Source organism: Citrus clementina, unplaced genomic scaffold (assembly GCF_000493195.1).
Source record: "Citrus clementina cultivar Clemenules unplaced genomic scaffold, Citrus_clementina_v1.0 scaffold_3, whole genome shotgun sequence".
Classification (NCBI taxonomy): Eukaryota; Viridiplantae; Streptophyta; class Magnoliopsida; order Sapindales; family Rutaceae; genus Citrus; species Citrus x clementina.
In genome coordinates, this window is record NW_006262339.1 from 46,309,926 (window position 1) to 46,337,925 (window position 28,000).

The following is a 28,000-nucleotide window of genomic DNA, read 5'->3' on the forward strand; positions in this document are numbered from 1 at the left end:
CGCTCTAGGGGATCCCACGGGTTGCACATAGTTTGGGGATGAGGGACGGGAATCCCATTTCCATTGGGGGGTTGGGAATGGGGGTTAAGGGTATGTTTGCTTTTGTGTCCCTCTACCTTTTTCATATTTTCCAAATTACCCTCATTCAAATCACAATTAATTTTATTATTTTAAAGGGCATTAATAATAAGGATAATTATTATTATTAAATTTGATTAACTTTATTAGTTTAGATATTATTAATTATTATTAGTATTATTTTTATTAATATTATCATTATTAACAATAAAAATAATGATAAAAACAATAATTAATAATAATAATAATAATAATAAATGTTAATAATGATAATATCAATAAAAATAATAATAACAATAATTAATAGTAACTAAAATAATAAAGTTAATCAAATTTAATAATAATAAATAATGTTAATAATGATAATATTAATAAAAATAATAATAACTAAAATAATAAAGTTAATCAAATTTAATAATAATAATAATAATAACAACAACAACAACAACAATAATGATAATATTGTTAATAATGATAAATTAATTATTTTTATTAATTATTAATACTATGGGTATTTTGTTAAATTGATTTTCATTCTCATTCACATTCCTCATTCCCATTTATTTTTGCCAAGTAAATATTGAAATCTCATTCTCATTTCAGCCCATTCACATACCTAACTCATTTTCATTCCACCTCATTTTCATTCTCATGAAGTAAATACACCATACATGTATGAATTTAGACTTTAGATAGATCGTCATCCTCCCATGAGCATTTACTATATAGTAAATTATGATATAATTATTATTTTTTAATGAAAATACAATTATCATCATCATCATCATCATTATTATTATTTTTTAATTTTTATAGATAGATGATCGTGAAGTAAAACAACGACATTGACTGAGCTCAGTTGAAAGTTCAGCAACGCGGGAAAAGAGGCACCCAACTTTCGGCCCAAGATATTTTAGAGAAATAAGAACGAGCCTTGGGCCTGCTAGTGAAAACGACAACAAAATTGTCGTACGGGTCAAAAGCACCGTGACCGTCAACAGTTTTTTTCAGCTCCCAACCAAAAATCACAATTCAAAGCAAACACAAGCGAGATTCCACGTGGCCGATGTTGATTGGTAAGAACAACAAGGAGGCGAAGCCGATTGGCCAGCATGTACAAGGAACACGTAAAATCTACTCGCTAGTCAAGTCGTCGTTCCCTAGCCTCCAGTTTCGTGCTCAACTCCTCGCCCAGTTCCTGGGACTTTTAACCGGCAACACCATCACCTGACCTCACTGATAATTTCCAAAGGAGAGAGAGAGAGAGAGAGAGACGACTTGCAGCAACGACTTCTGAATTGACAGATAAAAATTAAAAAGAAAAAAATTATTGTAATCTCAGAATTTTGCTAAGATCTGAAAATTAAACCCTAGATTCTAAGTTTCGGAGAGGCATTAAACTCTCTCCTCTTGTTGATCTATTAATGGCGCATCGGCGAGCAAGGCTGTTGTTCCTATTGTGCGCACTTTGTTACGCCCTCAACGTCATTGCGGGGTATCATTTATACGTAATTTTGTACATTTATGTTTGTTATTTTGAGAAAAATGACGTCGTTTTGTAGGCGCGATTATTTACCTTTTATATGTTGAAACGATGATGCAGGAAGAGCTACTATGAAGTATTGCAAGTGCCGAGGGGAGCATCGGACGAGCAGATCAAAAGAGCGTATAGAAAGCTGGCATTGAAGTATCATCCTGATAAAAACCAGGGGAATGAAGAAGCTAATAAGCGATTTGCTGAGATTAACAATGGTAACATATAAATTTAAATAATTATTATTACGTGATTTATGTTTATATTTGATCGGAATTAAAATTGGTGTTAATTTGATTGGATGAATTGAATGATAGCGTATGAGGTGTTATCGGATAGCGAAACGAGGAATATATATGATACATATGGAGAAGAGGGACTGAAACAGCATGCTGCTGGTGGAGGCAGAGGTGGAGGGATGGGAGTTAACATTCAAGACATTTTCAGCTCGTATGTCATTTTTTTTCCCCTTCCATTCATAGAATTTCTTGATTTGATTTCTGTCATGATGTTTTTTGCTAATGAAATTGGATGTGAATAATTGATGCTCTGATTGGAATATCAGGAGTTTTAATAAAGTGTGAAGGAATTTCTATTTGCTTTCAGTCTATTGAGAATGTATATTATGAGATTGTAATGAGTTTGATGCATTTATTCACTCTGTCAATACCTTTGAGTTTAGGCTGCAGTTTAATCTCCGAGATTGCATTAACTGAGAAATTATACATGTGCCTTATGAAATATTTTCCCTGCATGACTCTGGTTGAAACAGGGTGTGGATATGTATATAGCACTATGTCCAAATCAACTGTTATCTTAAGCTATTATCTGTTCCAGCTTTTGGGTCTGTTATTTTGACTAAATATGACTCACTATTTTACAAGCCAATGCTACAAAACCATCAAATTCAGTTTTTATCTAATTGGCGCTAGATAAGTATGCTGTGCACCATTGTACACTATCTATACCTCTAGTAACTACTTTGTACATATAGGAGTTGCCCATTAGCGTTTAGCATTGTGGATTAATTGGTATGAAGAATTCTGACCATTGATTTTGTTCTGTCTTTTTCTTGAAAATAAAATGGTCATCTTAAAGTGGCAGTAACATTATTCATATATATGTTGCAAAATATTGAATCAACAATCTGCCATTGCTGACAAGATGTTGGTTTTTGACAGTTTCTTTGGTGGAGGTCCAATGGAAGAGGATGAGAAAATTGTGAAGGGTGATGATGTTATTGTTGAACTGGATGCAACATTGGAAGATTTATACATGGGAGGTTCCCTAAAGGTAAGGTTCTTGTATTTGCATTGAAATTGTTAGCTTGTGACCAAAATCATCATAATCTTTTTATACAAAATGAATGTCTGTACTGCATAAGGACACCTTTGAAGGCCTTTTCATATGATATATCTTAAAATATAGTGTTTGTTGTGGCTTAGATTACAGAATTTCCTATGACTACTTAGGGTCAAGATTGAATAGTTATTGGAAGATATTTGTTCCGCAGAGCTCAAAGAGAGATAAATTATGTTGTTCATTTATTTATCTTATGAAGCAGAGATTCTGGAAAATTAACTGTTAATTAGCTACAGAAATCATCTTTCTTTTGGGATTCGGCAGGTATGGAGAGAGAAAAATGTTATAAAGCCAGCCCCAGGCAAAAGGCGCTGTAACTGCAGAAATGAGGTATATCACAAACAAATTGGTCCTGGCATGTTCCAACAGATGACTGAGCAGGTATATGTTATAAAGTTTGAAATTTCCTCTTCAACTATATATATATATATATATATATATATTTTTTTTCATTCTGATGGTTTCACTGGCCGTTGGATTGATCTACCAGCGCCCTGGACTGTGAATTCTGATGTTCTCTTTCAGCTTTACAACATTCTTCATTTCTTTTTCTTTCAGGTCTGCGATCAATGCCAAAATGTTAAATATGAGAGAGAGGGATATTTTGTAACAGTTGATATTGAAAAAGGGATGCAAGATGGACAAGTAAGTTTCATAAAATTCAAATGTGATTGGCAAATTAATTCTTGATGGAAGCTTATACTTTGGGGGATATTCAATTTGTTTATCCCCTTTTCTTTTTCATTTTGTCTACCCTTTTAATTCCATAGATCAGCTGCTACGAGTATTAGCTTTATGATCTTTAATCCATTCATTTTTTTTGTGAATTTATTGCTCCTCTTACACTATCAGAACCATATGTCCCGTGTTGGACCCTCATGTTGTCACTCCCAATTGAAAAGACCATTATCACCTTCCAAACAGGAAAAGCCAAAAGAATTTGCCGTCCAGTTAACTTGCATACAACAAGTGTTTGAGTTAGATTTTTTTTTTCTCGTCTGTTTTATCTTCGATTAGAACTTCTTCTATTTTCCTGTCATCTCTAGTTGGAAGCTACAGTGTTTCCTCATGTTTCTTGCATTTGTTTTGTTTCCACAGTACTGGATTTTCACAATCTAGGCTTGGTTTTTCTATGGAATTTCTACTGTTTTCTCTTTTACTCTCTTTATTTTTATAGATTAGTCTTTTTAATGGCATATAAGTTTCTCAGGAGGTGGTTTTCTATGAAGATGGTGAGCCCAAAATTGATGGAGAACCTGGAGATTTGAAGGTTAGTTTTGGACTCTTGTATGTTATATGTTTTGTCATATTTCATCTGTAGCAGATAATAACTACCTCATTATTTGCAGTTCCGTATTCGCACAGCACCCCATGATCGCTTCAGAAGGGAAGGAAATAACTTGCACACAACTGTCACTGTCACGCTGGTAAAGCTCAGTTGTGGCCTGTGGGATATTAGTTATTTGTTATTTTATTTATATATCAGTGTGTGATTTATTCTTGCTGGAGCTTTTCCTGAATGGTTTCCTCCATTAGGTTCAAGCTCTTGTTGGTTTTGAGAAGACCATTGAGCACCTTGACGAACATTTAGTTGACATCAGCACAAAGGTAAGCATGAACATGTGCTTTGGAACTTCATTTGCCATGACTAAGAAAAGAATTGAAGTGCTTAAATTTAGTTAGTGACGTGCTTCTACTCCTTGCTCAGGGAATCACTAAGCCCAAGGAAGTGAGGAAGTTCGGAGGGGAAGGAATGCCATTGCATTTTAGCAACAAGAAAGGAGACCTCTATATCACATTTGAGGTACTATTCCCAACAACTCTAACAGAGGATCAGAAGACAAGGATCAAGGAAGTTCTTGGCTAGGATATATTAAGTAAATGTTTTTATTTGGGTTCTTAGGCGTTCCCACTGTAACATGATGAGGTCACATTGCAAATTTAGGAACTATTTGGGGTCTCTTGATTAACAAGTAGTGCAAAGTCTAAAGATGCCTTTACTGCAATACTGTCAATTGTTTTGCATTCAGTAGGGCCTGGTGGCATTTTTTTTCCCCTTTTTGCCAAAATGAGTTCTATAATATCTCATATTTTTTGTATCTTACTTTAGTTTTGCACTAGAGTTCTGAGTTCTATAATAGCTCATATTTCTCTTTGTATCGTACTCTTATTTTTGCACTAGAGTTTTGACAGCCACGGCCTTAATGTTGACGATCATTCTGTTGGCCAGAAGATATCTTTCCCATTGATTTCTGCATGTTATTTCATTGAACGGGGTGTTTGGTGTTGTAACATCATATACCACTGCATTGCCATACTCCTTATCGTCATATTAAGCGCTCAACAAAGACAAAGCACGTCTTTGTGCATGCCTCTAAGAATGACTAGAGAAACCCTATGCACCCAATACTCTTTGCAGCACGACAGCGGCACTGCTTTAAAGTATTTGTTAGATCTCATCATACCACGTGAGCATCAAATCTACAACTAGTGCATGTACAAACTTTTTAAGAGTTCAACTTCACCGTTAAAAACTTATCCTCCTGAAGGTTGCACCACTAATGCTAGCTTAAAAACATTTGTTTTCAGAAGTTAGATCCTGGTAATCACTCCACTGATGCCAGCTTCTCTTCATCTACCTCAAAAGCTTTTCTTGCCTGCTTCAGCTCCTCTTGCATGGACAACAATTCTGTACAGCGGTTAAGTTTTGGCAGGTCCTGCAGGTTTAACGTGTAAAAATAAATCAAAGCAAGTAGAAATAATGCATATATGCTACATATTCACCAAGAAGAAGAAGAAGAAGAAGAATTAAAATGACAAGCTATTATTGCACGCATGTCCCTTCCTGCATCAAACATAACCTAGTAAACAACTCGAGACAATCTCTTACAGATGACGCTTAATCATTAAGCCACAGAACTTCTCTTGAGGTTATAAGACTGACAAAAGTGGTATTAATAGTTGCATAAGCCAACTTGATTCAAGGTTATTTATGTATTGAATAAATGTATTGTGTTAAAGACAAGCAGAACATGAAAAGGAATTCCACATAAAGAGAAAGACCATCACATAAACAAGCAAGTGAACTGAATAAAGCCTCCAACGAAAGGTACCTTTCGAATTAAATAAAGAAAATCTTCAACGGATAGCTTTCCTCCCTTTGAACCAATATCTTGCGCTTTGTGTGCCTGCAGAAAAGTGTGTATATATTGACATCATATCTACCATAATCTTACACAAAGAAATAAACCAATACAACAAGTGCTTACCAAATCTGTGACATACTCCACAACTATGTCCTCCACAAGGGCCACGGTTTCTGGAAGTGGCTGATAATGCCACCCAAGAAATTCATAAATACAATCTCAAATGGTAAATAATTTTCAAAAACATAATCATAAAGTTCCACCACAACCATGGATAAACTTAAAAAATGAAACTTCTTCTGTTAGTGCAACAAGGAAGTACTATATAGTGAAAAGAGAGTAAAGACCTGCACTAAAGACATTCTAAAGGCAATGCTATAATCTCTCCATCAACTCATTTAGAAGTGCTCTGAATTTTAGAAGAAATGTACCCAGTCTGCTAAAGAAGTGCATATGCATGCATGCAGCAGTTTGAACAGTGGAGAACATATACCCAATTGGCTCAAAAGAAGGAAAAACGTCTTGCTACAGGCCTCATCGAAGAGGTAAGTAAACGTCACAACCGTCCTCACATTCTTATGTTTCCAAATGTATAAACCTAAATCTATACAATTGACTCTGAAATATCTCAAATCATACCATACATAATACTTCTTCCGAATTCAAGCCAACTTCAATTAAATGGAGAAAGAGTATGCATATACCAAAAGAATCTCGGAAAAGATTCAGAATAAATTATGAATAAAAGAATACAGATCTCGAAGAGTTAATGACTGTAATAAAATCATCAACTACCAAAGAAACAAAACAAGTTATCACATTGGAAAGCTTATGCATAAAACAACCAAATCGTCATAGTAAAATACTTTCAATCCATGCAAACCAATATGCCATTGACAGAACAAGAAAAAATTGGCAAATGGGCTCTGTTACTTACATTAGGATCATCGCCAAAACCATACATCATGTGCTGAACTGCAGGACGAAAAAAAAGCATGATAAAAAATAAGTAAGACCATATGAAGTTATTAATATTATTATAAATAAAAGAAAAAGAAAACCAAAACAAGGAAGCAATTACTGACGATCTTTTTGAAAGACTCCTCGCTTGCGCTTAAATGAAGTTGTTTCATAGGGCTGCGAGGATCCTGCTTTTGATTTTGAGGATTGTCCCGTAGAAGGGTTGCTCATCTTATATGCACTAACTTTCTTCCTTTAAAACCTATCCGAAAATCAACCTCGATTCAGCAATCAAATTCAAATAGAATATAACTAACTACACAGACACCTAAAAAAAATGCTACGGAAAACTTAAAACCCTAACTGTCATCTGGAACATTGAATTTTGATGGCAGAGAATAAGCATAACATGGAAATTAAAAAGAAGAAAAATCTAACTTTTTCTCCTAACTCTATCGCGCCCCCATTACAAAACGATTCCTAGTACAAACTAATCAATCTCTTCTCTTTTATTTTTCCTATCGATAAAAGCTTCTAAGATTAACAGAAATGACGTGAAGGAGTGAGACCGGTACACCCAGGCGCCTTTGTGTGAGAATAATTGAAAGCAGAGCTGCAGATCCAGAGATAGCACGCAGCGTTTTGTCTGGATATCTCGGGCAATCTTTGAACGCACCGGATAAGAATTCTGAGCTAAGTTTTTAGTGACTATTTGATACGGCTTATTTAAGATCAATAAGGATTTATTTAATCGTATAAGTATTTTTTAAAAATTTTTATAGTGTTTGGTTATTTTTTTAATGTCTGTTTGGTATGACTTATTTAAGAGCCATAAGTGCTTATTTAATCGTATAAGTACTTTTTAAAAATTTTTATGGTGTTTGATTATTTTTTTAGTAGAGTTTTTTTTAACTTAAATAAGTTAATTTATCTCTACTAGTAAAAGCCCAAAATTTGAACTTTTGGGAGTAGAGGTTAGAGAGCTTTTTTAAAAATATATAATATAAAAAATATCACATAGTTTAATGGTTCAAAAATATTTTTTTTTATTGACAACCAAATGCCCAATAACTTTTTGTCCAAAAACTCTATTGGTATAAACTCTACTGCTATAAGCTCTACTTTTATAAGCTCTATTTAATAAACTATACCAAACGGAGCCTTAGTAGAATTTTTTTAGCTTAAATAAGCTAATTTACCTCTACTAGCAAAAGCCCAAAATTTGAGCTTTTGGGAGTAGAGGTTATAAAGTTTTTCTAAAAATATATAATATAAAAAATATCACACAGTTTAATGGTTCAAAAGTGCATTTTTTATTGACAACCAAACACCCAATGACTTTTTGTCCAAAAGTTCTATTGGTATAAGTTCTACTGTTATAAATTCTACTGTTATAAGCTCTATTTAATAAGGTGTACAAAACGGAGCCTTAGTGAGTAATGAATCAATAATTAGAATTATTTTAAATTTTTACTTTTTATCTATTTAGCATGTTACGGGCCTGTAATATTATAAATAAATATTTTCTAGTTTACCTTATTAACTCTTTTTAATTATAATGTACAGTTAATAGGGCGACTCACTCACTCGCTCTTTATAAATTTGACAAGTGTTTATTTTTACTTTTTATTGGAAGCCACCCATAACAATTTCATCTCATTGTTTCCGTAACTCAATGAATACTTTTCCACCCACTATTTTAAATATATTTACACTTATTTGCCATTCACTTTTTTGTTCAAATACTAAATTGCCCTTATCTTTTTGTAAAGCTTCTTCAACACACTACCTTTTCACCTGCTCCTTAGTTCTCACTTTTAACAGCACCATACGAATGAAGAGCACTGGTGTGTGAAAGTTTTAAAATCAAAATATAGTCTCAGCTGCCACAAACGAGTTGTTTAGTGAAATTGATTCTGGTGAATTCCCGGTAAATTTACTTAATTTTTCTTTTTATAAAACAACATTTTATACTATCACCTAAATTACATTAGATTTTTTATTATTTATTTAAAATTAAAAATACTATCATTTTTTCTATATATATTAGCTGTCATGATGATTTGTTATTGTTAATGCATAATAATAGAAGAAAATTTGTGTATTTATTTTCTTTTTATATTACGAAAATTATTAAGTTAATTGGTATTTATTTATTAAAGAACTAATTATTTATAATTGTGTTTGAATAATCAGTAAGTTTATATGAAAATCAATGCTTGCATGTATAATGCAAATTATTTATACACTATTGTTGTTTGCATTTTTCTTTTTGTATCTTTAGGTAGTCATGAATTTACAGATTGATTTAAATACAAATTTGGATGAGTGCGGCAATGTGATTGATGGAAATGTGGTGAATGAAAACACGATGGATGATAAAGATGGCAAGAATTTAGAGCCTTATACTGGGTTGGAGTTTGATACACAAGATGATGCATATTCTTTCTATCTAAGGTATGCTAAGTGTACGGGGTTTGGTATCTCAAAGAAATCCAGCCGTCGATCAAAGTTATCGGGAGAATTTATTGATGCAAAGTTTGCATGTACAAGGTATGGAATAAAACGGGAATCTACTGCTATCAATCAACGACCATGTTTGAAAGTAGACTGCTAAGCTTTGTTGCATGTCAAAAGAAACTCTTGTGGCAAGTGGTATGTTCAAAATTTCATAAAAGAGCATAACCATGAACTTTATCCTAGTCATGCACATTATTTTCCATGCCATAGAAGTATTGCATTTTCCAATACACATAGCATTAATATGTTGCGTGCAGTTGGTGTTGGTACAAATAAGATTTTTGCTGCAATGGCCAGAAAAAATGGTGGATATGAAAATATTGGGTACACAGAGAAAAATATTAGAAACCATTTGGATAAAGAACGTCGACTAGCATTAGAATTAGGTGATGCTAGAGCAATGCTTAACCACTTTACGCAAATGCAGGAAGAGAATCCTAATTTCTTTTATGCAGTGGACTTAGATGAAGAACAGAGGTTAAAAAATATTTTTTGGGTGGATGCAACTAGCAGAGAGGATTATAAGATTTTTGGAGATGTTGTTTCCTTTGATACTACATACATTACAAACAAATATAAAATGTCGTTTGCTCCTTTTATTGGTGTAAATAATCATTTTCAGTCTATATTACTTGGATGTGCATTGCTTGCGGATGAGACTACGTCGACATTTGTTTGGTTAATGCAAACATGGCTGAGGGCTATGGGTGGAAAGCATCCAATTGCTATATTAACTGATCAACACAAAGCTATGAAAGCAGCCATTTCTATTGTCTTTCCAAATTCACGACACCGGTTTTGTATGTGGCACATATTAAGGAAGATTCCTGAAAAACTTAGCTATGTGATAAAAAAAAGATGAATCTTTTATGAGGATATTCAATGACTGTGTTTACAACTCATGGTTGGAGGAGGACTTTGAGAAAAAATGGTGGAATATGATTGGAGAGTTTGAGCTTGAAGGAAATGAGTGGCTAGGATCATTATATGAAGATCGCAAGTTTTGGGTGCCTACTTACATGAGGGATACATTCTTTGCTGGATTATCTACAACTCAACGGTCCGAAAGCATCAACTCTTTTTTTGACAAATATGTTAGCAAGAAGACATCATTGAAAGAATTTGTTGAACAATATAAAGTGGCTTTACAAGATAGACAAGAAAATGAAGCTTATGCATTTTTTATTGACAACCAAACACCCAATGACTTTTTGTCCAAAAGTTCTATTGGTATAAGTTCTACTGCTATAAATTCTACTGTTATAAGCTCTATTTAATAAGGTGTACCAAACGGAGCCTTAGTGAGTAATGAATCAATAATTAGAATTATTTTAAATTTTTACTTTTTATCTATTTAGCATGTTACGGGCTTGTAATATTATAAATAAATATTTTCTAGTTTACCTTATTAACTCTTTTTAATTATAATGTACAGTTAATAGGTTTCATAATTTATTATATTATTAAATTATATTGTCTAATAATTTTTTTTATATTATAATAAATTTAGAATCCTGAAAATCAATATTTCTATATGAAATTAAGATTATATTATTTATAAGAACTTTTAGTGGGATTATATTATTTATAAGAGTTTTCAAGGGTTAATACAAAAAAAAAAAAATTGTTTTGTTTTTTACCGGCATCCTCACTTTAATTCAAGAATATTATATATTTTTAACTTCAATTGAAGCCGTGTCAATTTCAGAAATGAAAAGAGACACTGACGGGACAGACGAGTTATTATTTTTTAAATTATTAAAAAAAATCATATTAAACCAAAATAACCTGAAAAAAAAAAGACCAAAAATTTAACACCAAGTCGGCATACAAGCCAGCCCTCAAAATAAAACTGGGCCAGTCCAACAAAGCGCACCGCCGACTATCAATAATTGCCGAGTCCTTTCGGTCCCATTCAACCTCCACCAACTTTCGATGCTCTAAATGCAGTTTTGATGAGTGATTTCAGGAGTACAAGCTTTCCTCTAAATTCTCACCTGAGGCTAACGAAAAAAGACTTTCATGGGTTCTTTCTCTGTTTCACAAGTTAACCTTAACCATTCGCCTAAGGGCTAGTGCAAATTACTTACTTCTAACCAGTGCAAATAACTAACATCCAACCACCCTATATTATTATAGGGATATTAATGCCTTCTATTTTGTCAATACTCAACTGCAAGAATTTAAGTCCTGAACCAAACCCATAAATCAGTCATTCAATATATAACCCAATTAATTATCAACTTCGAGGAAAGCAAAATAAACTCTTTAAAAAATTGTCTAAAATAGAAAGATTGTTCTAACACACGCATGCACGCACACACATATACGTAAATGTATATTTGAAACTCTTGGAATTAAAGTTATGATTCTATGATCATCTCAATTTTTATCAGTTTTTCAAAGTTTTTGTTTATTTTAATATTTATCAATTATTTATTATTATATATAAGATTAAATACTCATGAGTACTACAATTCAATCAATCCTTGACGGATAAAATGAACCTTGTACACAAATTAAGCATTCAAATGAGGAACTATATGTTCATTAAGTTATAATAATAATAAACAAAGAAATACTGATTTTAGGAGAGAATTCTATTTTAATATAATTTATTAATAGGACATGATAGTTTAATATAATCAATCTATACAAAAAAGCTGTCGGCTACGATAGTTAATTCTCGCCCCAAACCCCCCCCCCCCCGGGGGGTTATATAACGGGCTGCATTATTAGTTTTAGTTTTAGGGATTTATTATTTTTCGGAATTTCGATTGAAAAAAAAAACAAAAACAAAAGGGTCCCAAGGGAAAAAAAATTGCCTACCCGTAGAAAAAGAATAGAAAAGACAGGTGTCGACAGGAAGCAGCGTGTAAAGCCCGAAGTCTGGAAAGTGAGGAAAGACACTCATCCACCGCAAGACTGAACAGCAAAAGCGTAAAGAGAGATATACGGACACGTCATTTGGGTACGTCTTAGTTCATCCGTATCTCCTGACGTGGCAGTCTATCCCAAAAACCTCCGATGCTGATTAGTCTTTGGTTTGTGGGTCCCATGTTCACACGGCGCTTTCTTAGAAACTCAAAGCCACTGGCTTCCGCGTTCCCTGTGCGGCACAACCTGACACTGATACAGGGTATCAGCACCCAAGTGCGGCACGGAAAACGGAAATTCTTGAACACTTAACGACGTCGTTTTGCCTCGAGCATTTTGAATTAAACATTAAAAAAAAAAAGTTTTAAAATAATGATATTATTAAATTAGCAGGACATGATTCTAGGGGAAAAAATATCGTTGCGAAAGTTTGGTGACCTGTTTCTCTTTGGTTACAAACGCATGCCAAACCTTTCGTGCTGCTCTTTAAATGCTTTGGGCTTTCCTTTTCTTTTATTTTCAGAAGCTCTCTTTGTCCATAAAGAATTGAATTGAATTGAATTGAATTGAAGAAGCAAGCCAGCGGAAAGCAAGACGATATAAAAAGAAAGAAGAAAACGAACAAAGTTGAAAGATTGTATGTGCACCTTGCACGTTAACGCCTTACGTCTCGGAGTCACCCGTTAGCATTCTCTGATCCCTCCAAAAATAGAATTTTTTTATAAGCAAAGACGAGAAAAGATATAGAAACAGCGCATTTTTTAAGAGACTCAATGGATACTCTGTGTTTGAAAAGCGGGATTCATGGAATAACTTCGCCGATCTCGGTGGGCGGGCCACTCGAGGTGCGTTCAAACTCAGCGCAACAACAGGTGACCGCGGCGGTGGGTAAGTCGGCGGGAGTTGCCCCTCCTCAAAAAAGGGCGTCGTCCGGGTTCTTTTCTTTTAGGTACCCTTTGAAGTCTTTGTGGCCGGGGGGTGGAAGTTGGGGTAGTAAAAGGTACAAGGGGATTGCACTTGAAGACGCCGTTTTGGCGGAGAGCGGAGAGAAGGGCGTTGTGGCTGGGGATGCGGATGCGAATGCGAATGCGCGTGGAGATAATGGAACGTCGTCGTCGTCGCATACGGATGGGCAAAAAGGGAATTGGGTGTTGAAGATTTTGCATGTGACGTCTTTGTGGAAAGACAGAGAGGAGATGGAACAAGAACAAGGTCAAGGATTAGAGAAGCAAATGGACGCTGCCGTCAATGGTCAACCGAATGACAATCGCGAAGATGTAGATGAAGATGAAGAGGAGTGTGAAGCTTGTAAAATTAACGATGATGACGAAATAGAATTTGACGGAGATTCGTTTTCGCGGTTGCTGAGGAAGGTGTCTCTGGCCGAAGCAAAGCTTTATGCTCAAATGTCGTATTTGGGGACCTTGGCTTATTGCATTCCAAAAATTAAGGTATGAACAACATCGCAATTCTTATGCTTTTCGGTTTCATATACCTGCTGAATCTTCAGAATTTCAAAATTTGTATATTTAAATTGAATGGTGGGGATTTTGACGCCCAAGATCTATTGGAGATATCCTTTTCATGTACATTGTGGGGTTTAAAGACTCGCTGATGATCAGGTTCCAAGGATATGTAGTATGAACACATCTAGGTTTTATATTTGATCACATCTAGATTTTAAGGAACGGTTTCTAATTTGGTAGACATCTTTATTGTCTGATATTATATGTGAATGGTTTTTGATTTATATGTGTTCATAGAGACTCTGGTTTGATGTTTCATCTGGTCATTGTTTGCGGTTGTTTCACTTGAAGGAATGATCCTTTTTTTATCTGCATATATAAATTGCATCATACAATCATTATTGTCAATTTCTTTGTAAATTCACCTCTATTTTGATTTTTTTTGCTAAGTTTAGCCAGGAAATCTCCTGAAATATCGTGGTCTGCATTTCATCACTTCATCAATAGAGAAGAAAGAATTGGCATTGAAAGCTGAAAAAGATCAGATGTCATCTGAAAAGCCAGAAGCTGATAGGAAAATTGAGGATGAGGCAGAAGGCAAGGAACAGAAAAACAATGGTTATCGGATAAGTGCATCTTCTGCTTATCACATAGCTGCCTCGGCTGCTTCTTATCTACATTACCATACGAGGAGCATACTTCCATTCAGCAAAACTGAGAGAGGAAAAGATTCACCTGAAATGGATAATGGAAGTGATGACAATACTAGTATCATGGACTCAGATGTAGCCTCTTTCATGGCAACCACTGATTCAGTGACAGCTGTTGTTGCTGCCAAGGAGGAAGTGAAGCAGGCTGTTGCGGATGATCTCAAATCAACACGTTTATCACCCTGTGAATGGTTCATTTGTGATGATGATCAGAGTGCTACGAGGTTCTTTGTGATTCAGGTAAGGAAAATGTGTTAATTCCATAACTGAATCTATTAACAAATGACTTTCTGCACATATTTTAACTGGGCAGTAGCTTCTGTATTCAAGTTGAATGCATGACTTGCCAGAAAATTAGATTGTGAAATAACTGGTTTTGGGACTAGGATGTAATATTTTTAAAGACTGTTGGACATGGCCAGTTTTTCTGTTGTCTTCTAACCAATGATATAACACCCTCATTACTTTTGTCATTTGGTGGCTTATTGCAGGGGTCTGAATCATTGGCATCCTGGCAAGCAAATTTACTTTTTGAGCCTGTTCAGTTCGAGGTAATCCATTGTTTAGTGTATTTTGCAAACATAAATCAGTCTATCCATTTTTAATTGTTGAATTGATTTCGAAACCTAAGTAGCTACAATGCTCAAGGGAATTGTGCCATGTGTTTACTTTCTGATTACGTTGTTTTCATAATGATGACAAATGCCCAAAGCCTATCTTTAACATACAATCAGAGGAACAAGCACGTAGATGTGTATTTTTTCCATAAATGATCTCAGTATACCTTCTCTGCTTCAGGGACTGGAAGTGGTTGTGCACAGAGGTATTTATGAGGCAGCAAAAGGGATATATGAGCAGATGTTGCCTGAAGTCCATGCCCACCTAAAAGCTTGTGGTAAACATGCAACGTTCCGCTTCACTGGACATTCATTAGGTGGAAGCTTGTCGGTTCTCATAAATCTGATGTTACTCATACGGGGTGAAGTGCCAGCTTCTTCTTTACTTCCGGTCATAACATTTGGTGCACCATCCATCATGTGTGGAGGTGATCATCTTCTTCGCAAGCTTGGGTTGCCACGGAGTCATGTACAGTCTATAACACTGCATAGAGATATTGTTCCTCGAGCCTTCTCTTGTAATTATCCTAATCATGTTGCAGAACTGCTGAAGGCTGTTAATAGGAACTTCCGTAATCATCCTTGTCTAAATAACCAGGTATAGTATCTAGACTTAAGAAGTATAAATTTTATTAAACATTGAAGTTTCCGTTGATTTCAACTGATTGCATCCTTGCTTTTTACTACAGAAACTGCTGTATGCTCCAATGGGAGAGCTTCTAATTCTACAGCCGGATGAAAAGTTCTCACCTCACCATCCCCTCCTTCCTTCTGGCAGCGGTTTGTATTTTTTGAACTGCTCATTTTTGGAAATGGGTGATGAGGCTGAGAAGCAGCTGCGTGCTGCTCAGATGGTATTCTTAAACTCACCACACCCGCTTGAGATCCTAAGTGACCGCTCTGCGTATGGTTCTGAAGGAACCATTCAAAGAGATCACGACATGAATTCTTATTTAAGATCTGTGCAGAGTGTGATTCGCCTAGAGCTAAATCGCATGAGGAAAGCCAAGAGAGACCATCGTAGGAAATTCTGGTGGCCCCTTGTGTTGCCACATGGCACTGACGCTGGTGGTATCATTGTGGGGAGGCCAGTGGCATCATTCAACTTGGGCATGGGCCAAGACCAGTTCAACTTCTCTGGCATTGTACATGCAGGAAGAGAGAACTTGAAACGATTTGGCAGGCTTGTTGCATCACAGCACATGCATTTGCTAGTGGTTCTCATGTTCCCTGCACGTTTGTTACTTCTAGGGGCATACAGCGTGATCAATTTCCGCTGACTTGGCTAATAATGGGTTGGAGTTGGGACATTGTGTCCTCTAGGGTAGAATTTTGAACTGTGGCTGGCACATGGCTGGCATGAGGGTGGGGTTCGTTAGATGATGATTCTTTATTCATTATGTATGGAAATCAAAAAGCAATTATGCCCGGTTGTTTTTCTCATTTCTTGATGGGAAATATTAAAACAATTTGTAGAGAAAAAAAAAAAAAATGATGATTATCATTGAATACAGAATGAATCACAGTTTAGATCATGGCCATGTCTTGATTTGTCTCAACTCGGTGTTTAGAGGCGGAAAGTAATTTGAATTGTTCCAGCTATATTGATGTTCACCATTTGGTTCGGGAAAATGACGTAGTTGTTTCTTAGCAAGTTGAAAGCATTTGAAGCATCAATGTGTTTAACGGGCGGACGGCAAAGACCTTGCGTAGGTACTGCAAACACCAAAAAGCTAATATCTCAATCCGCCACGTCAATAATTGGAGTCATTAAGAACACATTGATTTCTTATTTATCATGTGGAATAAATCAACTTCCCGAACACATTGATTTCTTATTATTTTGTTCGGAGCGTTAGGGAGACCAAATTTAAGTTACAGGGAATCCCAACTCAGTTTGGTTTGATAAGCCCACACCAAAAAATTAGAGCACGTTGGTGATCCATGTTGAACCGGGACCACTCGAAAATCGGTACAGACAACGAAGACATGAGGATTTTCGGGTTGCATGAAAAGGCTCGTTGGAGACAAAATAGTTGTCCTCCTCCTCCTCCTCCTCCAGTCTAAATTGACCGTGCTCTTTATTATTATCCGTCCAACAAAGCAAGAGTCACCACCACCCTCTTCTTCTTCTTCTTACGCTTCAAAGTCGGCGGAGTTTTTATTTGTCCAGATTTGGCTTGAATCAACATCAAGACGATGGTGGGAAGGGAAACTCAGAAAATTTATAAAGTTAAGATAGATTGGACCATCTTGATTTTTGCATTTGCCAAATGAGTGAAGCCGTTACCAACCCCTCCATTTTTCTTTTAAAGCCGATTTCTTTCATATTTACCATTTTACCCTTCAATTAGACTACATAAAAAAGATGAATTCGGTTCATATTAACCCCACCCATTACTTTTAAGTTATTTATGCAAAATTCAGACTAATTTTCAATCAGTGACGAAAATTTTGTGTGGGCTACAAAATCGCTATTTGGTTTCGGAAATGGAAATGCTGGATGTTTGGTTCATTTTTCTGATTTATTTTACCATCGCTATCTCAGAATCAACAACATACAATTATTACCCCCAAGAATTTCACTTGCAAAATTTGAGAATTTAGTTTAAAAAAAAAAGGGTAAGGCATTAGGAATTAAACAAACAATAAAATCTATACTAAAATTCCATACCAAAACAAAATAATGATAGGATTTAGAGTAAGGTTTAAATATCACCACACAAATGTGGGGAAAATAAAATGAAAATGTCAAGCAAATGGTTAACTTTTAACATAATGATGGGTTTAACGTCAAATATTTGAGAAGATCGCCAGCAATTAAAGTGTACGATTTCGTTTTTTTTTTTTAAAGTACGATTTCTAAGGAAGTGGACAATAAGGTTGGGTTATTCTAAATATCAAAGTGGGTACAATTAAAAGGGGATTTATGAAATGATCAGCGGGTGGCTAAGGGCATCTCTAATGTACTATTAAATCTAACACCAAATCACACTTTACATGATTTTTGGTGTAAAAGGCTTCTCCAATATAACACTAAAATGGTGTAATTAATAGTATTGCACCAAATATGGTGCAACACTATTCATTACACCATATTTGGTGCTACAAAAAAAAAGTCTCAAATATCCTTATTACTTTATCTTATTTATATAAATGTCTTATTTTATATAATATTTTAAGTTATTATTTTTTAAATTTTTTTAATTTTTGAATATTATACTAATATTTTAAATAAAAAAATTAAACACAAAAATTAACAATAAAAATATTCACTAGAGTATTATTGTTGTTGTATTGTATTTTTCTATATTATTGTTGTTATTTATTGTTATTGTATTTTTCTATATTAATGTAATGTTTAATTTTCATAATGTACTAATTTAGTTCATTAAATGAAAATTTAATAATTTTCTATATTTTTTTTGTTAATCGATATAAAATTACTTATTACTTAATTATTTATATTAATAATAATATTTATTGTGTTAATTGAATTAATTTTTGAGAATTAAAGGAATAAAAAGAAGAATATTCTTTTTGGTGTAAATAGATTAGAGATAAAATAATAATTTAGTGTGAAAAAAATATATTTTTAGTGTTGCTGTTACACCAAAATGGTGTTATGCATCATCGGAGATGGCCTATAATGGCACCGCTCTTGCCAAATTTATAGTTGTGACCTTTGCACTTGGATCCTGCTTTAATTAAGTAATGGGCCGCTAGTGTGGTTGACACTTCAAAGAGGTAGAATCGGGAGTCCAGGGCCTACCACATGACTAGCTCGGTGAACGAAATAATATATAGAATTAATGGGAAATAAATACCAATACCACCCGTTTGTGACTTGCCTGTGTTGTATTATCATTTGTTTTATGGACTTGCTCACAAGTTTTTTTTTTCTTCTCTTTTTTATTGTGACTTGTGAGGACTTTACATACACACAATCTGACTAGTCTAAACAGTGTTCAGAAATTTGCATCCACCATAGACGAGATCTCAGTCCAACACTGGAGATGTAACAACTACCAATGTTAGGTAAGATCAGCCGATCAGGAGAGATATACATATCTGTATCCATAAATATGGGAAGCGGTGATTTCATATTGAGCCCTTTGAGACTTGAAACGCAGTACCCAGCGATTCCCCACCACTGGGCCACCCTTGGATTGTAATATTTTGCTTCTTTTCTTCTGGCCATCCCTGTCCCCATCGATTTTGCGTATGATCAATCATTGGGCATTCTGATCAAAAATTAAAAAAAAAAAATTATTGGACATTTGGGTTATGTTTGGCATGCTGGATTGAATTAAACTGGATTATATTATATGCTGTATTATGTTTAGTACAATATCGGATTGGACAATGTTAAATCATATTTAAATACAAAAAAATATTTATGAATATTTAAGAGTAATAATTAAAATTAATTTAAAAGTAATTAACAAGAGCATTAAATATGTAGTAAATTAGTTATTGGGTAGTCATAATTATAATAAACAAATATAAATTAATAAAACTATTTAATTAATTTTTATTAGATATTTTAGATATATTTTATTTTATCAAAAAGTTAGCAAATAATGTATATACAAAATCAATTATTTACTTGTATTATTAATTTTCATGATTATTTTTAATATTACATTGGTGATTATTAAATTTAATACAATCAATTATTATAACGAATTATTAAATAGTGAATTTTATTGGAGTAAGAGTACCAATTTAATTAGACTATAAAAACAAAATAAAAAATAAATTCAAGTAAATCATGAATAAAATAATTAATTAAATAAATAAATTTTAGGTTTAATTAATTAAATTTTAGGTTACAAGTAAAAAATATTGTTATTTATGAAAGAAATATGAATAAATTTTTTTCTCTTATCCTAATCCAATCCAAGCAAATAGCCAAACATGGAATAAAATATTTAATTATAAAGTTAATCCAATCCCATGCTTAATCCTAACTCCCGAACATGGCCTTGGACCTCTAAACGTAAAGGCCCATTCTCACGCGAGCAAGGGGAGTCCATTTTCAAACGATCTCGCTGACAAACCCTTGGCCGCCGGAATTAGGTAGCTAAGATTTTGACTAATTTTCATAATATATATTTTTTAATTCTATCCAAGGTCATATTTAGCCGTTCGAAATTATCAAATTAATCAACTTTTAGTCTGTAGATTTTGGGACTATCACTCCCTATTTAATTCTCATATCTTATTTTACGCTAAATTTAATATCAATAATTTATTTTTAACTTAGTATTCAATTTAAGATTAAATATTAGAACTTTAATTCAATAATTTATACAAACTATTAAATAATAATGAAAATAAAAAATATTAAATTGTTCATTTATAATAATATTGTATATAATTTATTACATTCAACCATTAGTAGTATAATTTAAAATTAATTAAACTATTCAAATAATTATTTCTCTTCATTAAATTAAAGTTAACATAATCCTATCCAATATTACACCAAACAAGAACCAGTACTATATATAATCCAATCTAATCTTATCCTAAAAAGTAAATCCAATTCAATATTGCATGCCAAATGTATGATCTCAAGACTGCGATATAGAAGGATCACGAACTATTGAATATCTCACACTAAGGCTTTAATAATAATCGATGGATTTTTTTTTGGATTATAACTGCTGACCGTGGAGAATCAATGCGGAAATTGTATGCCCAAGCAGCCTTAAAATCTTCCAGAATTGAACACATTCATTACTGATGAAAGAGTTTTCAATTGAGCAGAAATACTTGCAACAGGTTATCCCATAAGGTTGTGTTTCTTGGTTTACAATCACTTAATTTCTACTTCGTTCTTCAACCGTTTTGGAAGGTGGGCCCAAATTCTAAATACAGAGATCAAATAAACAGCATTACGGAAATTGGCTAGACCTACCAGCACTTCACACAACTCATCAGACCAACTTCTAGGGCTAGTGATCATCAAAATTGTTTGAAGTCTGCAGTGCAGGATGAATAGATGAAAGCTGAAGGCAGCTAAACTGAAAACTAAAATTGACGCTGGGATCGGCTTTGATTTGAATTATTTTGGATATGCTAGTAGTTGAAATTCAAATTCCAAATAAATCTAGGACTTGTGAAAAAGAAGAGTAGAGTAATAGATAACCCGCAGTTGAAAGTACGAAGATGAATGTGGTGTCAATTAAATCAATCTGAAAGAAAGAATTAAAACATATAGGACAATGTCAAAGACATGGATTCCCTATTAGGAAACATAACATGAAGAACTATAAGTTAGAATGCAAGTAGGCAAACATGCAATCACGGAGCACCAACAGTTGGCATTGTGAACTTAGAGCATTAAAAAGGGCTACGTTTCTCTACATCTATCCAGCAGATCGCTGATTATGGGATTCCAACAAACTAACATCACTCTTACCCTATTACCATTTCACAGGACATCCCCGAATGCATTCAGCGGATATGCATGTACATAAGACATCAAACCACCGGACATCTAGTGGTCATTTGATTATTTTGGGCAGCGAATGAAATTTACATTAGCAAACCAAGCCTAACATTGGGTTTGAACAGGGAAGATTCTTCCATTGTTCAAAGTACATAATGCTAAAGAACAGGTGTTTGAATGCCATTCTAGGATATGTGATACTTATTTGTTAAGCACCCAACACGACAAAAATAATTAGTAGTTTGAAATGCTGTACAGAACTCGATATCAATAGGAAACAAACTTTGAACCACATCACAGTCTAAAGAGTGAGAGCTAAATCATGTGATCCTCTCAAACTTTATTTCATTCAATTAAAGAGAGTAAATTCCATATAATGACATATAGTGAATTATACATAAGATATAGTGAATTATACATAAGTTGCACATTCCCCAATACAGTGTACAAAGTCAATGCATCATGTATGATTAAGTGAACCAGCGTCCCAAATATCCAAATGAAGGGATATGGAGATGAAATTCTGATAAAGTTAAAGATTGATCTTACCAGCCAAATACCAAGAGTGCATGGCAAGGCTGCCAAATGACATGATATTAGCAAGGGATGATAATCCATGAATCATTCCAAACTTCTTATTCATCGCTGCAAGCTTTGGGTTAGACTTTGCAACTTCCCTGTTCTTTGTCCACCCAACTTCATCTCCAATGTTCTCTTCTCTCTCCACTTTGTGCCTTTGCTTCATCATCTGAACCACAGAAAAGCAACAAAAATCACAGACTGAGCAAAACAAATCTGTCAACAATACATAGATCTTCAACCGCTCTCCGTATATAAAGAATGAACACAGCATCAATTTTCCTCGAAAGCCAAACAAGGACATCCCATAAAACTACATGAAAGAACCAAACCCCACAACTTCAGTTGAACCCAAAACTGCTAACTAAGTGAATGCTACACTATGCAGAACCAACAGCTGAATGAAAAAGCAAAAGCTAGAAAAGTGAAAAAATTTAAACAGCCAAATAATGAATGCTAAAAGAAGTTTGGGAGGAGGGATAAGTAAAGAGCATAAAATAAAACTCTAAAATGCAGATTATGCGGATGTCTAGGAATTTAATAAGAATCACAAGATACTTAACCTCAATGGTCATGGGTGTGAAGACAAACAAATTGGTGAGATTGAAAGCAAAAGCAGAGAGTAGGAAGCCGAGCTGGTACTTTTCAGCAGTGGATGATGACTTCCACGGATGCAGATATGCAAATGATGCAACAGCTATTGAACAGCACACTCCTACTAGCGAAAAATATGCTGGAAACATCTTGCTTTGTAGATTACCAAACTGATGCCTTGGTAGGTTCCTAATTGCAGTAAACGGAGAAAAGATTGATCAAATTTTACATGTTTCTTCATCATCATTTCCGCCCAAAACACATAACAAATTCTATTTTATTTTTTTTAATTATCTCGCTAATTGATATTGCAAAAAAGATAACAGTTAACAGTAACAGTTAATTTCTACAATGGCAATCATTTTTTGCACAAAAAAGGGACTGACTTGAACATGATGATGCCGCCGATGAAGGTGACCCAAAGAGCTGCGCCCCAAGCAGTGGAGAAGCAGAGGAGATGAGCCAGCTTCAGGAAGGGCGATAGCTTGGATGAATTAAGGCCGTCCGATTTTGATCCAAATGTCTCAGGTGAGAATATCACTCCGATGGCTAAGAAAGCCACGGCTGCCAGGAATCTTGTTAGCCAAGCCATTTCTCTCTTACTCTGACCTCACGCCCTCAGATTAACAGTGGTTGAAGCTTGACACTTGACGAAGAAACCGGTAGGTTCTCTTTATCTATTTATTTATCACCGCACGCACAAGTCACCGCCTGCTTCTATTGAAGTGATCTACAGCAATGTTGGTTATTTGCTCTGGGGAAAATATCCACCGTCCACTTATTTTTTACATCTTTTTTTAAAAATACATAATTCCTTTATTTTTTAGCTAGAATCCACCTAAAGTTATATTTTTTTTTACTTTTCCACTTCCGTTTGGAATCCGTTAAGAAAACTAACGGAAACTTAATAAAATGACCATTTTACCCCCAAAATGAAAATTACAATTTTACCTTAAAAAATACCAAAAATAATAAGATTTAATGATGAATATCATTATTGGTACTTTAATGAAGTACAAAAAAATCTTAACTACTAGAGATTATAACTCAATTAATAATAAAACTCTACTTATTTTAAATTCAATTGATGATTTGTGAGATTGGACTATTTTTAATATTACTGTTATAATTTAGCATTCTAATTACAGATATATTTATAAAAAAACATGCATTTGATGGTTATGGAATTTATTTATTTATTGACCGATGGGGAAAATAATTAGATTTAATCTAATTATTTTTTATAATTTTTAAGGTGAAATTGTAATTTTCGTTTTGGGGGTAAAATGGTCATTTTTTAAAGTTTCCGTTAGTTTTCTTAACGGATTCCAAACGGAAGTGGAAAAGTGAAAAAAAATGTAACTTTGGATGGATTCCAGCCAAAAAATAAAGGAATTGTGTATTTTTGAAAAAAGTGTAAAAAATAAGTGGACGGTGGATATTTTCCCTTTGCTTTATCGTCGGATTATTTTGACTTATGTTCAAGTTACCGAAAATGCCATCAGTACTTTAGGGGATTTACGATCGACTTGTGCGTGATTCATACAAAATTACAAATTCAACCTGCCACGTCAGTCAGGTCGTCTCTTCACCTGTCCTACTGGGCGTTCGCTTGTTTTGCATCGTTTTCCTACCGTAGCCAGCACTCGCTGTGAACGTGTAGGGTGAGTTTGGTATCAAGTTCAAAATGGCGTTTTGGTAAACAATAATTGAAAATGGAGAATCATGTTTTTAACTTTTTAGAATGAAAATGTGTTTGGTATACTTTTATACCAGACCCTTTTATAAAATATATCAATTTCTTAAAAGTTAATTTTGATGTTTGAAAATCACTTTAAAAAATTATTTTTCACAAAATCACTCAATTTTATAGCAGATTTTGAGAAGTACGAGAGGAATAATTTTTCAAAATCAAATTCGTATTTGATATAATTTTATATATATCCTCACATATATAATAAAATTCTAAAATTATTTTTATTTAATTTAGAAATAAAATATTAAATTTAAAAATGTTATTATTAATACAAATTATATTGAGATAAAAATAAAAAATATTTTTTAATTTCAATTTTAATAAAAAAATCCTTAAAAAATTATAGAAGTTTAAAGTTATGAAAATAAAAACTATATAATAAGAAGAAAATAATTTAAGATTTGAATATGTGTATGTATTTTATAAATAAAAAAGTTTAAAAATATATATTTTTTAAGATAAAAATTTTGTGGAAAGATAGTTAAATTTTAAGATAAAATTTTATAAAAAGATAGTTAATTTTAATATATCTGTTTGTATGTTATAAATTAAACTGAAGGTATTTGGAGGATAAAATTCAAATGGAGTGTTATGAGAATTTTAGAGGGGTGTTGAAAGCTCAACTCATGTTATATATTGTACATCATCATAAACATGGGCCATTACAGAAGAAGGTTATGACGTTGGCCCGGATAAGTAAAGCTTTGTACAGAACACACGTATGTCGCTGAGTATCGAACATGTGAACCAAGAAGCGTGTCAAGATCCATCGCAGTAAACGCGACGCCACGTGGAGCCACCGAGTTCGAGAACAAATTTCCATTCCCGCCAGTGGCCAGTGCCCCCAAAATTAAATTAAATCCATGTACAAAACAATTCCCCACTCTCTCTCTCTCTCTCTTAAATCACTATTTCACTCTTCCGCGACAAGTTTTATGCATAACACGGAAACGCACGCTCACACTCACTCCTATAACCTCTCTTTCATAATTCATTCACTCAAGATTTCATCAACGCACTTTCAATATTCTCGGTTTCTGAAAATTCTCAGCTTTATTTCTCTTCATTTGCCTTAATTCTATAATAAATTCGGAGGTTTATTTTTAAATAATGGAAATCGATTGTCAATCCAAACCATTTATCGGCGTCCGTTTCGTTCTCTTCGGCTTCGACCCCATCAACGAACGGCAGGTTTTCGTCTTTTCATTTTTCTATTGAGTTGTAAAAGAAATAAATTAACATGGTGCCGTTGTCAATTGATTTCTTTCGGCTTGTGATTTATGTAATTTTAGGTTCGATCCAAGCTTATTGATGGCGGCGGAGTTGATGTTGGCCTGTACACCCAAAGTTGTACTCATGTCATTGTCGATAAGATTGTTTTCGTATGTCTTGTAACTTATTTCAAATAATTACCGACTGTTTTATTTATTTTTTTCGTTTTTCCCGAGCGTGTTTTATGATCAATTTTATTGGTTTTTTTTTTCCTGCTTTCCTATCATTGGTTATTTCAAATGGTTTTGTCATTTATTGTCAAAATTGAGTCGGCCTCTGGTTTGACCATGCTAAATAGGATGATTCAGTGTGTGTTGCCGCTCGAACTGATGGCAAGACCCTTGTCACATCATTGTGGGTTGATCATAGTCTCGATATTGGAATGCCTGTTGATGCAGCTTCAGTAAGTTTCGCTTTTCTTTTTCCTTAATTCTTTTTTTACTTTTTAAGGAACAATGAACGTTTCCATGCTGATAAATAACTAATTAAGTAGGTTTTGACAGTTTCCATTATCAGTCAATCTCAACGTTGAAAATTGAATTAATCAAATCTACTTATTGTATGTTTCTCATACCATATTATTAACCGTTTCTTTTTTGCAGATTATGTACAGACCTCTTAAAGATTTGAATGGAATCCATGGTGCCAACAGTCTAGTTATGTGTTTGACTGGATACCAGCGACAAGACCGAGAGGACATTATGGTATGTGATTCCATTCCTATGTTTCATGTATGACTCTTCACTGGATTAAGGTTGTTATTTGTCTGATGCGAGCATAGTTGTTTTTATGGTTGCACCGGTCATTCACAGACTCTGGTTCGCTTGATGGGCTCACAATTTTCTAAACCGTTGGTGGCAAACAAAGTTACCCATCTCATTTGCTACAAATTTGAGGGTATGTTTTTTAAAATTTACATCATCAAGGAGAATTGACAGAACTATTGGACGTGTATTTGTATACATCTGTAATATTAATTAGTTAGATGAAGACTTCTGTAGTTTATCATCTTTCCATGTCAACTGAACAGATAATTTGAAACACATTGTAAATTTTCAAAGTCCAAATGGTCCAATAAATGGATTTTGAAACACTTGCTAAGTCAGTGTAGAATTCAAATCCTGGTTTCTTGTGTTAGTTGAAGTATCTACCAAATGTGTTATATTGTTGATTCATTTGTGTAAGTTGAACAGATTTGAATCACAATAAACTACAGCATCTACTGGTATCCTGAGTTTCTATGAAGTCTAATTGGGTGTTCTTCCCTCTATTACTTGTGAACTTCAATTTCATGGTGCAGACTATGTTCTTCATCTTGTAGTTGAAGAGTTGTTCTGATTATCTCCTACATTGATTATCTACAGAATAAGTTACTTACAGAATACAATCTTTTTCTCAGAAACTTCATATCAATGTGGTTGATGATTTAGTGAAATATCGTCAATTCATGTTTATGCCCTTTTTTCTGAAAGGATGTATTTGTTATATTGATATTTTAACTGAAGTTTTAATCATACAGGGGAGAAGTATGAGCTTGCCAAGAAAATTAAGTCAATAAAGCTTGTTAATCATCGTTGGTTGGAAGACTGGTAATGCTTTGGATTTTAGTTATTTATGCGTATGCCGATAAAAGATCATGTAGTTTCAGAACACTATCTACCAAGAGGAAATATATATTTTTCCTCAGCAAAGATTGGCACTGTCATTTTTCTATGACTATATATATATTTTTCCCTATTGTTTAATGTGCATACTCTTTATCCGCAGTTTAAGGGTTTGGGAGCTTCTTCCAGAGGTTAATTATGACAAGAGGTATCACAGCAGATCTATACTTTTGCTCCTCTTTTTTATGTATGTACATGCCAGGACATGTGTGGGATGTAAAAAATTGTCTTCTTGGCAACTGAATCATCTCACATCTTGCCTTATTGGACTACATCGTATAGTGATTTGCTTGATGCAGTCATTTCAATTTCTTAATTGACTTACAATGCTATATCTTAAGGTTCTTTCCCCTTCCCCCAACCCCCGACCAAAGAGGGTGTTATAAGGGGGCTTTCAAGTGGGGG

At 34.0% G+C, this 28,000-nt stretch overlaps 5 protein-coding genes and 1 pseudogene across 8 annotated transcripts in view; 4 read left to right on the top strand and 2 right to left on the bottom strand.

The window, feature by feature from the left end:
- Positions 1-1,128: 1,128 nt before the first annotated feature.
- Positions 1,129-5,131, top strand: LOC18049116 (dnaJ protein ERDJ3B). The gene is made up of 10 exons (XM_006444400.2): positions 1,129-1,573; positions 1,682-1,830; positions 1,930-2,062; positions 2,794-2,905; positions 3,239-3,355; positions 3,533-3,619; positions 4,185-4,244; positions 4,324-4,401; positions 4,511-4,582; positions 4,683-5,131. Exons 1-10 carry the CDS (start codon positions 1,503-1,505, stop codon positions 4,839-4,841), a joined length of 1,038 nt encoding a protein of 345 aa, XP_006444463.1. The 5' UTR covers positions 1,129-1,502; the 3' UTR covers positions 4,842-5,131.
- A 122-nt stretch (positions 5,132-5,253) lies between these two features.
- LOC18050072 (transcription initiation factor TFIID subunit 13) lies at positions 5,254-7,796 on the bottom strand. Of its 3 annotated transcripts, XM_024188171.1 has the most exons (6): positions 7,650-7,796; positions 7,206-7,342; positions 7,058-7,095; positions 6,244-6,303; positions 6,088-6,162; positions 5,254-5,691 (listed from the first exon to the last, which is right to left on the bottom strand). In XM_024188171.1, exons 2-6 carry the CDS (start codon positions 7,309-7,311, stop codon positions 5,581-5,583), a joined length of 390 nt encoding a protein of 129 aa, XP_024043939.1. In that variant the 5' UTR covers positions 7,312-7,342; positions 7,650-7,796; the 3' UTR covers positions 5,254-5,580. The 3 variants fall into 3 exon arrangements, with proteins under 3 accessions (XP_024043939.1, XP_006444464.1, XP_024043940.1); XM_006444401.2 differs by having other exon boundaries at positions 7,206-7,796; XM_024188172.1 differs by lacking the exon at positions 7,650-7,796 and having other exon boundaries at positions 7,202-7,277.
- Positions 7,797-9,370: 1,574 nt separating this feature from the next.
- Positions 9,371-10,462, top strand: LOC112100013 (annotated as a pseudogene).
- A 2,410-nt stretch (positions 10,463-12,872) lies between these two features.
- On the top strand, positions 12,873-17,652 carry LOC18050073. The gene is made up of 5 exons (XM_006444402.2): positions 12,873-13,928; positions 14,399-14,893; positions 15,145-15,204; positions 15,452-15,868; positions 15,960-17,652. Exons 1-5 carry the CDS (start codon positions 13,251-13,253, stop codon positions 16,548-16,550), a joined length of 2,241 nt encoding a protein of 746 aa, XP_006444465.1. The 5' UTR covers positions 12,873-13,250; the 3' UTR covers positions 16,551-17,652.
- Positions 17,653-19,321: 1,669 nt separating this feature from the next.
- On the bottom strand, positions 19,322-23,602 carry LOC18050074 (transmembrane protein 205). 2 transcript variants are annotated; one of them, XM_024186915.1, is made up of 4 exons: positions 23,290-23,602; positions 22,873-23,092; positions 22,280-22,478; positions 19,322-19,514 (listed from the first exon to the last, which is right to left on the bottom strand). In XM_024186915.1, exons 1-4 carry the CDS (start codon positions 23,493-23,495, stop codon positions 19,372-19,374), a joined length of 768 nt encoding a protein of 255 aa, XP_024042683.1. In that variant the 5' UTR covers positions 23,496-23,602; the 3' UTR covers positions 19,322-19,371. The 2 variants fall into 2 exon arrangements, with proteins under 2 accessions (XP_024042683.1, XP_006444466.1); XM_006444403.2 differs by lacking the exon at positions 19,322-19,514 and having other exon boundaries at positions 22,074-22,478; positions 23,290-23,598.
- Positions 23,603-25,571: 1,969 nt separating this feature from the next.
- LOC18050075 (BRCT domain-containing protein At4g02110) overlaps positions 25,572-28,000 on the top strand; it is a gene marked incomplete at its 3' end in the record, with an annotated part of 7,418 nt that continues 4,989 nt past the window's right edge. The window contains exons 1-7 of the mRNA XM_006444404.2: positions 25,572-25,850; positions 25,952-26,041; positions 26,230-26,334; positions 26,534-26,635; positions 26,744-26,828; positions 27,451-27,520; positions 27,699-27,743. Of these exons, the coding sequence (XP_006444467.2) occupies positions 25,770-25,850; positions 25,952-26,041; positions 26,230-26,334; positions 26,534-26,635; positions 26,744-26,828; positions 27,451-27,520; positions 27,699-27,743 (578 nt within the window). The remainder of the gene's footprint in view (positions 25,851-25,951; positions 26,042-26,229; positions 26,335-26,533; positions 26,636-26,743; positions 26,829-27,450; positions 27,521-27,698; positions 27,744-28,000) is intronic.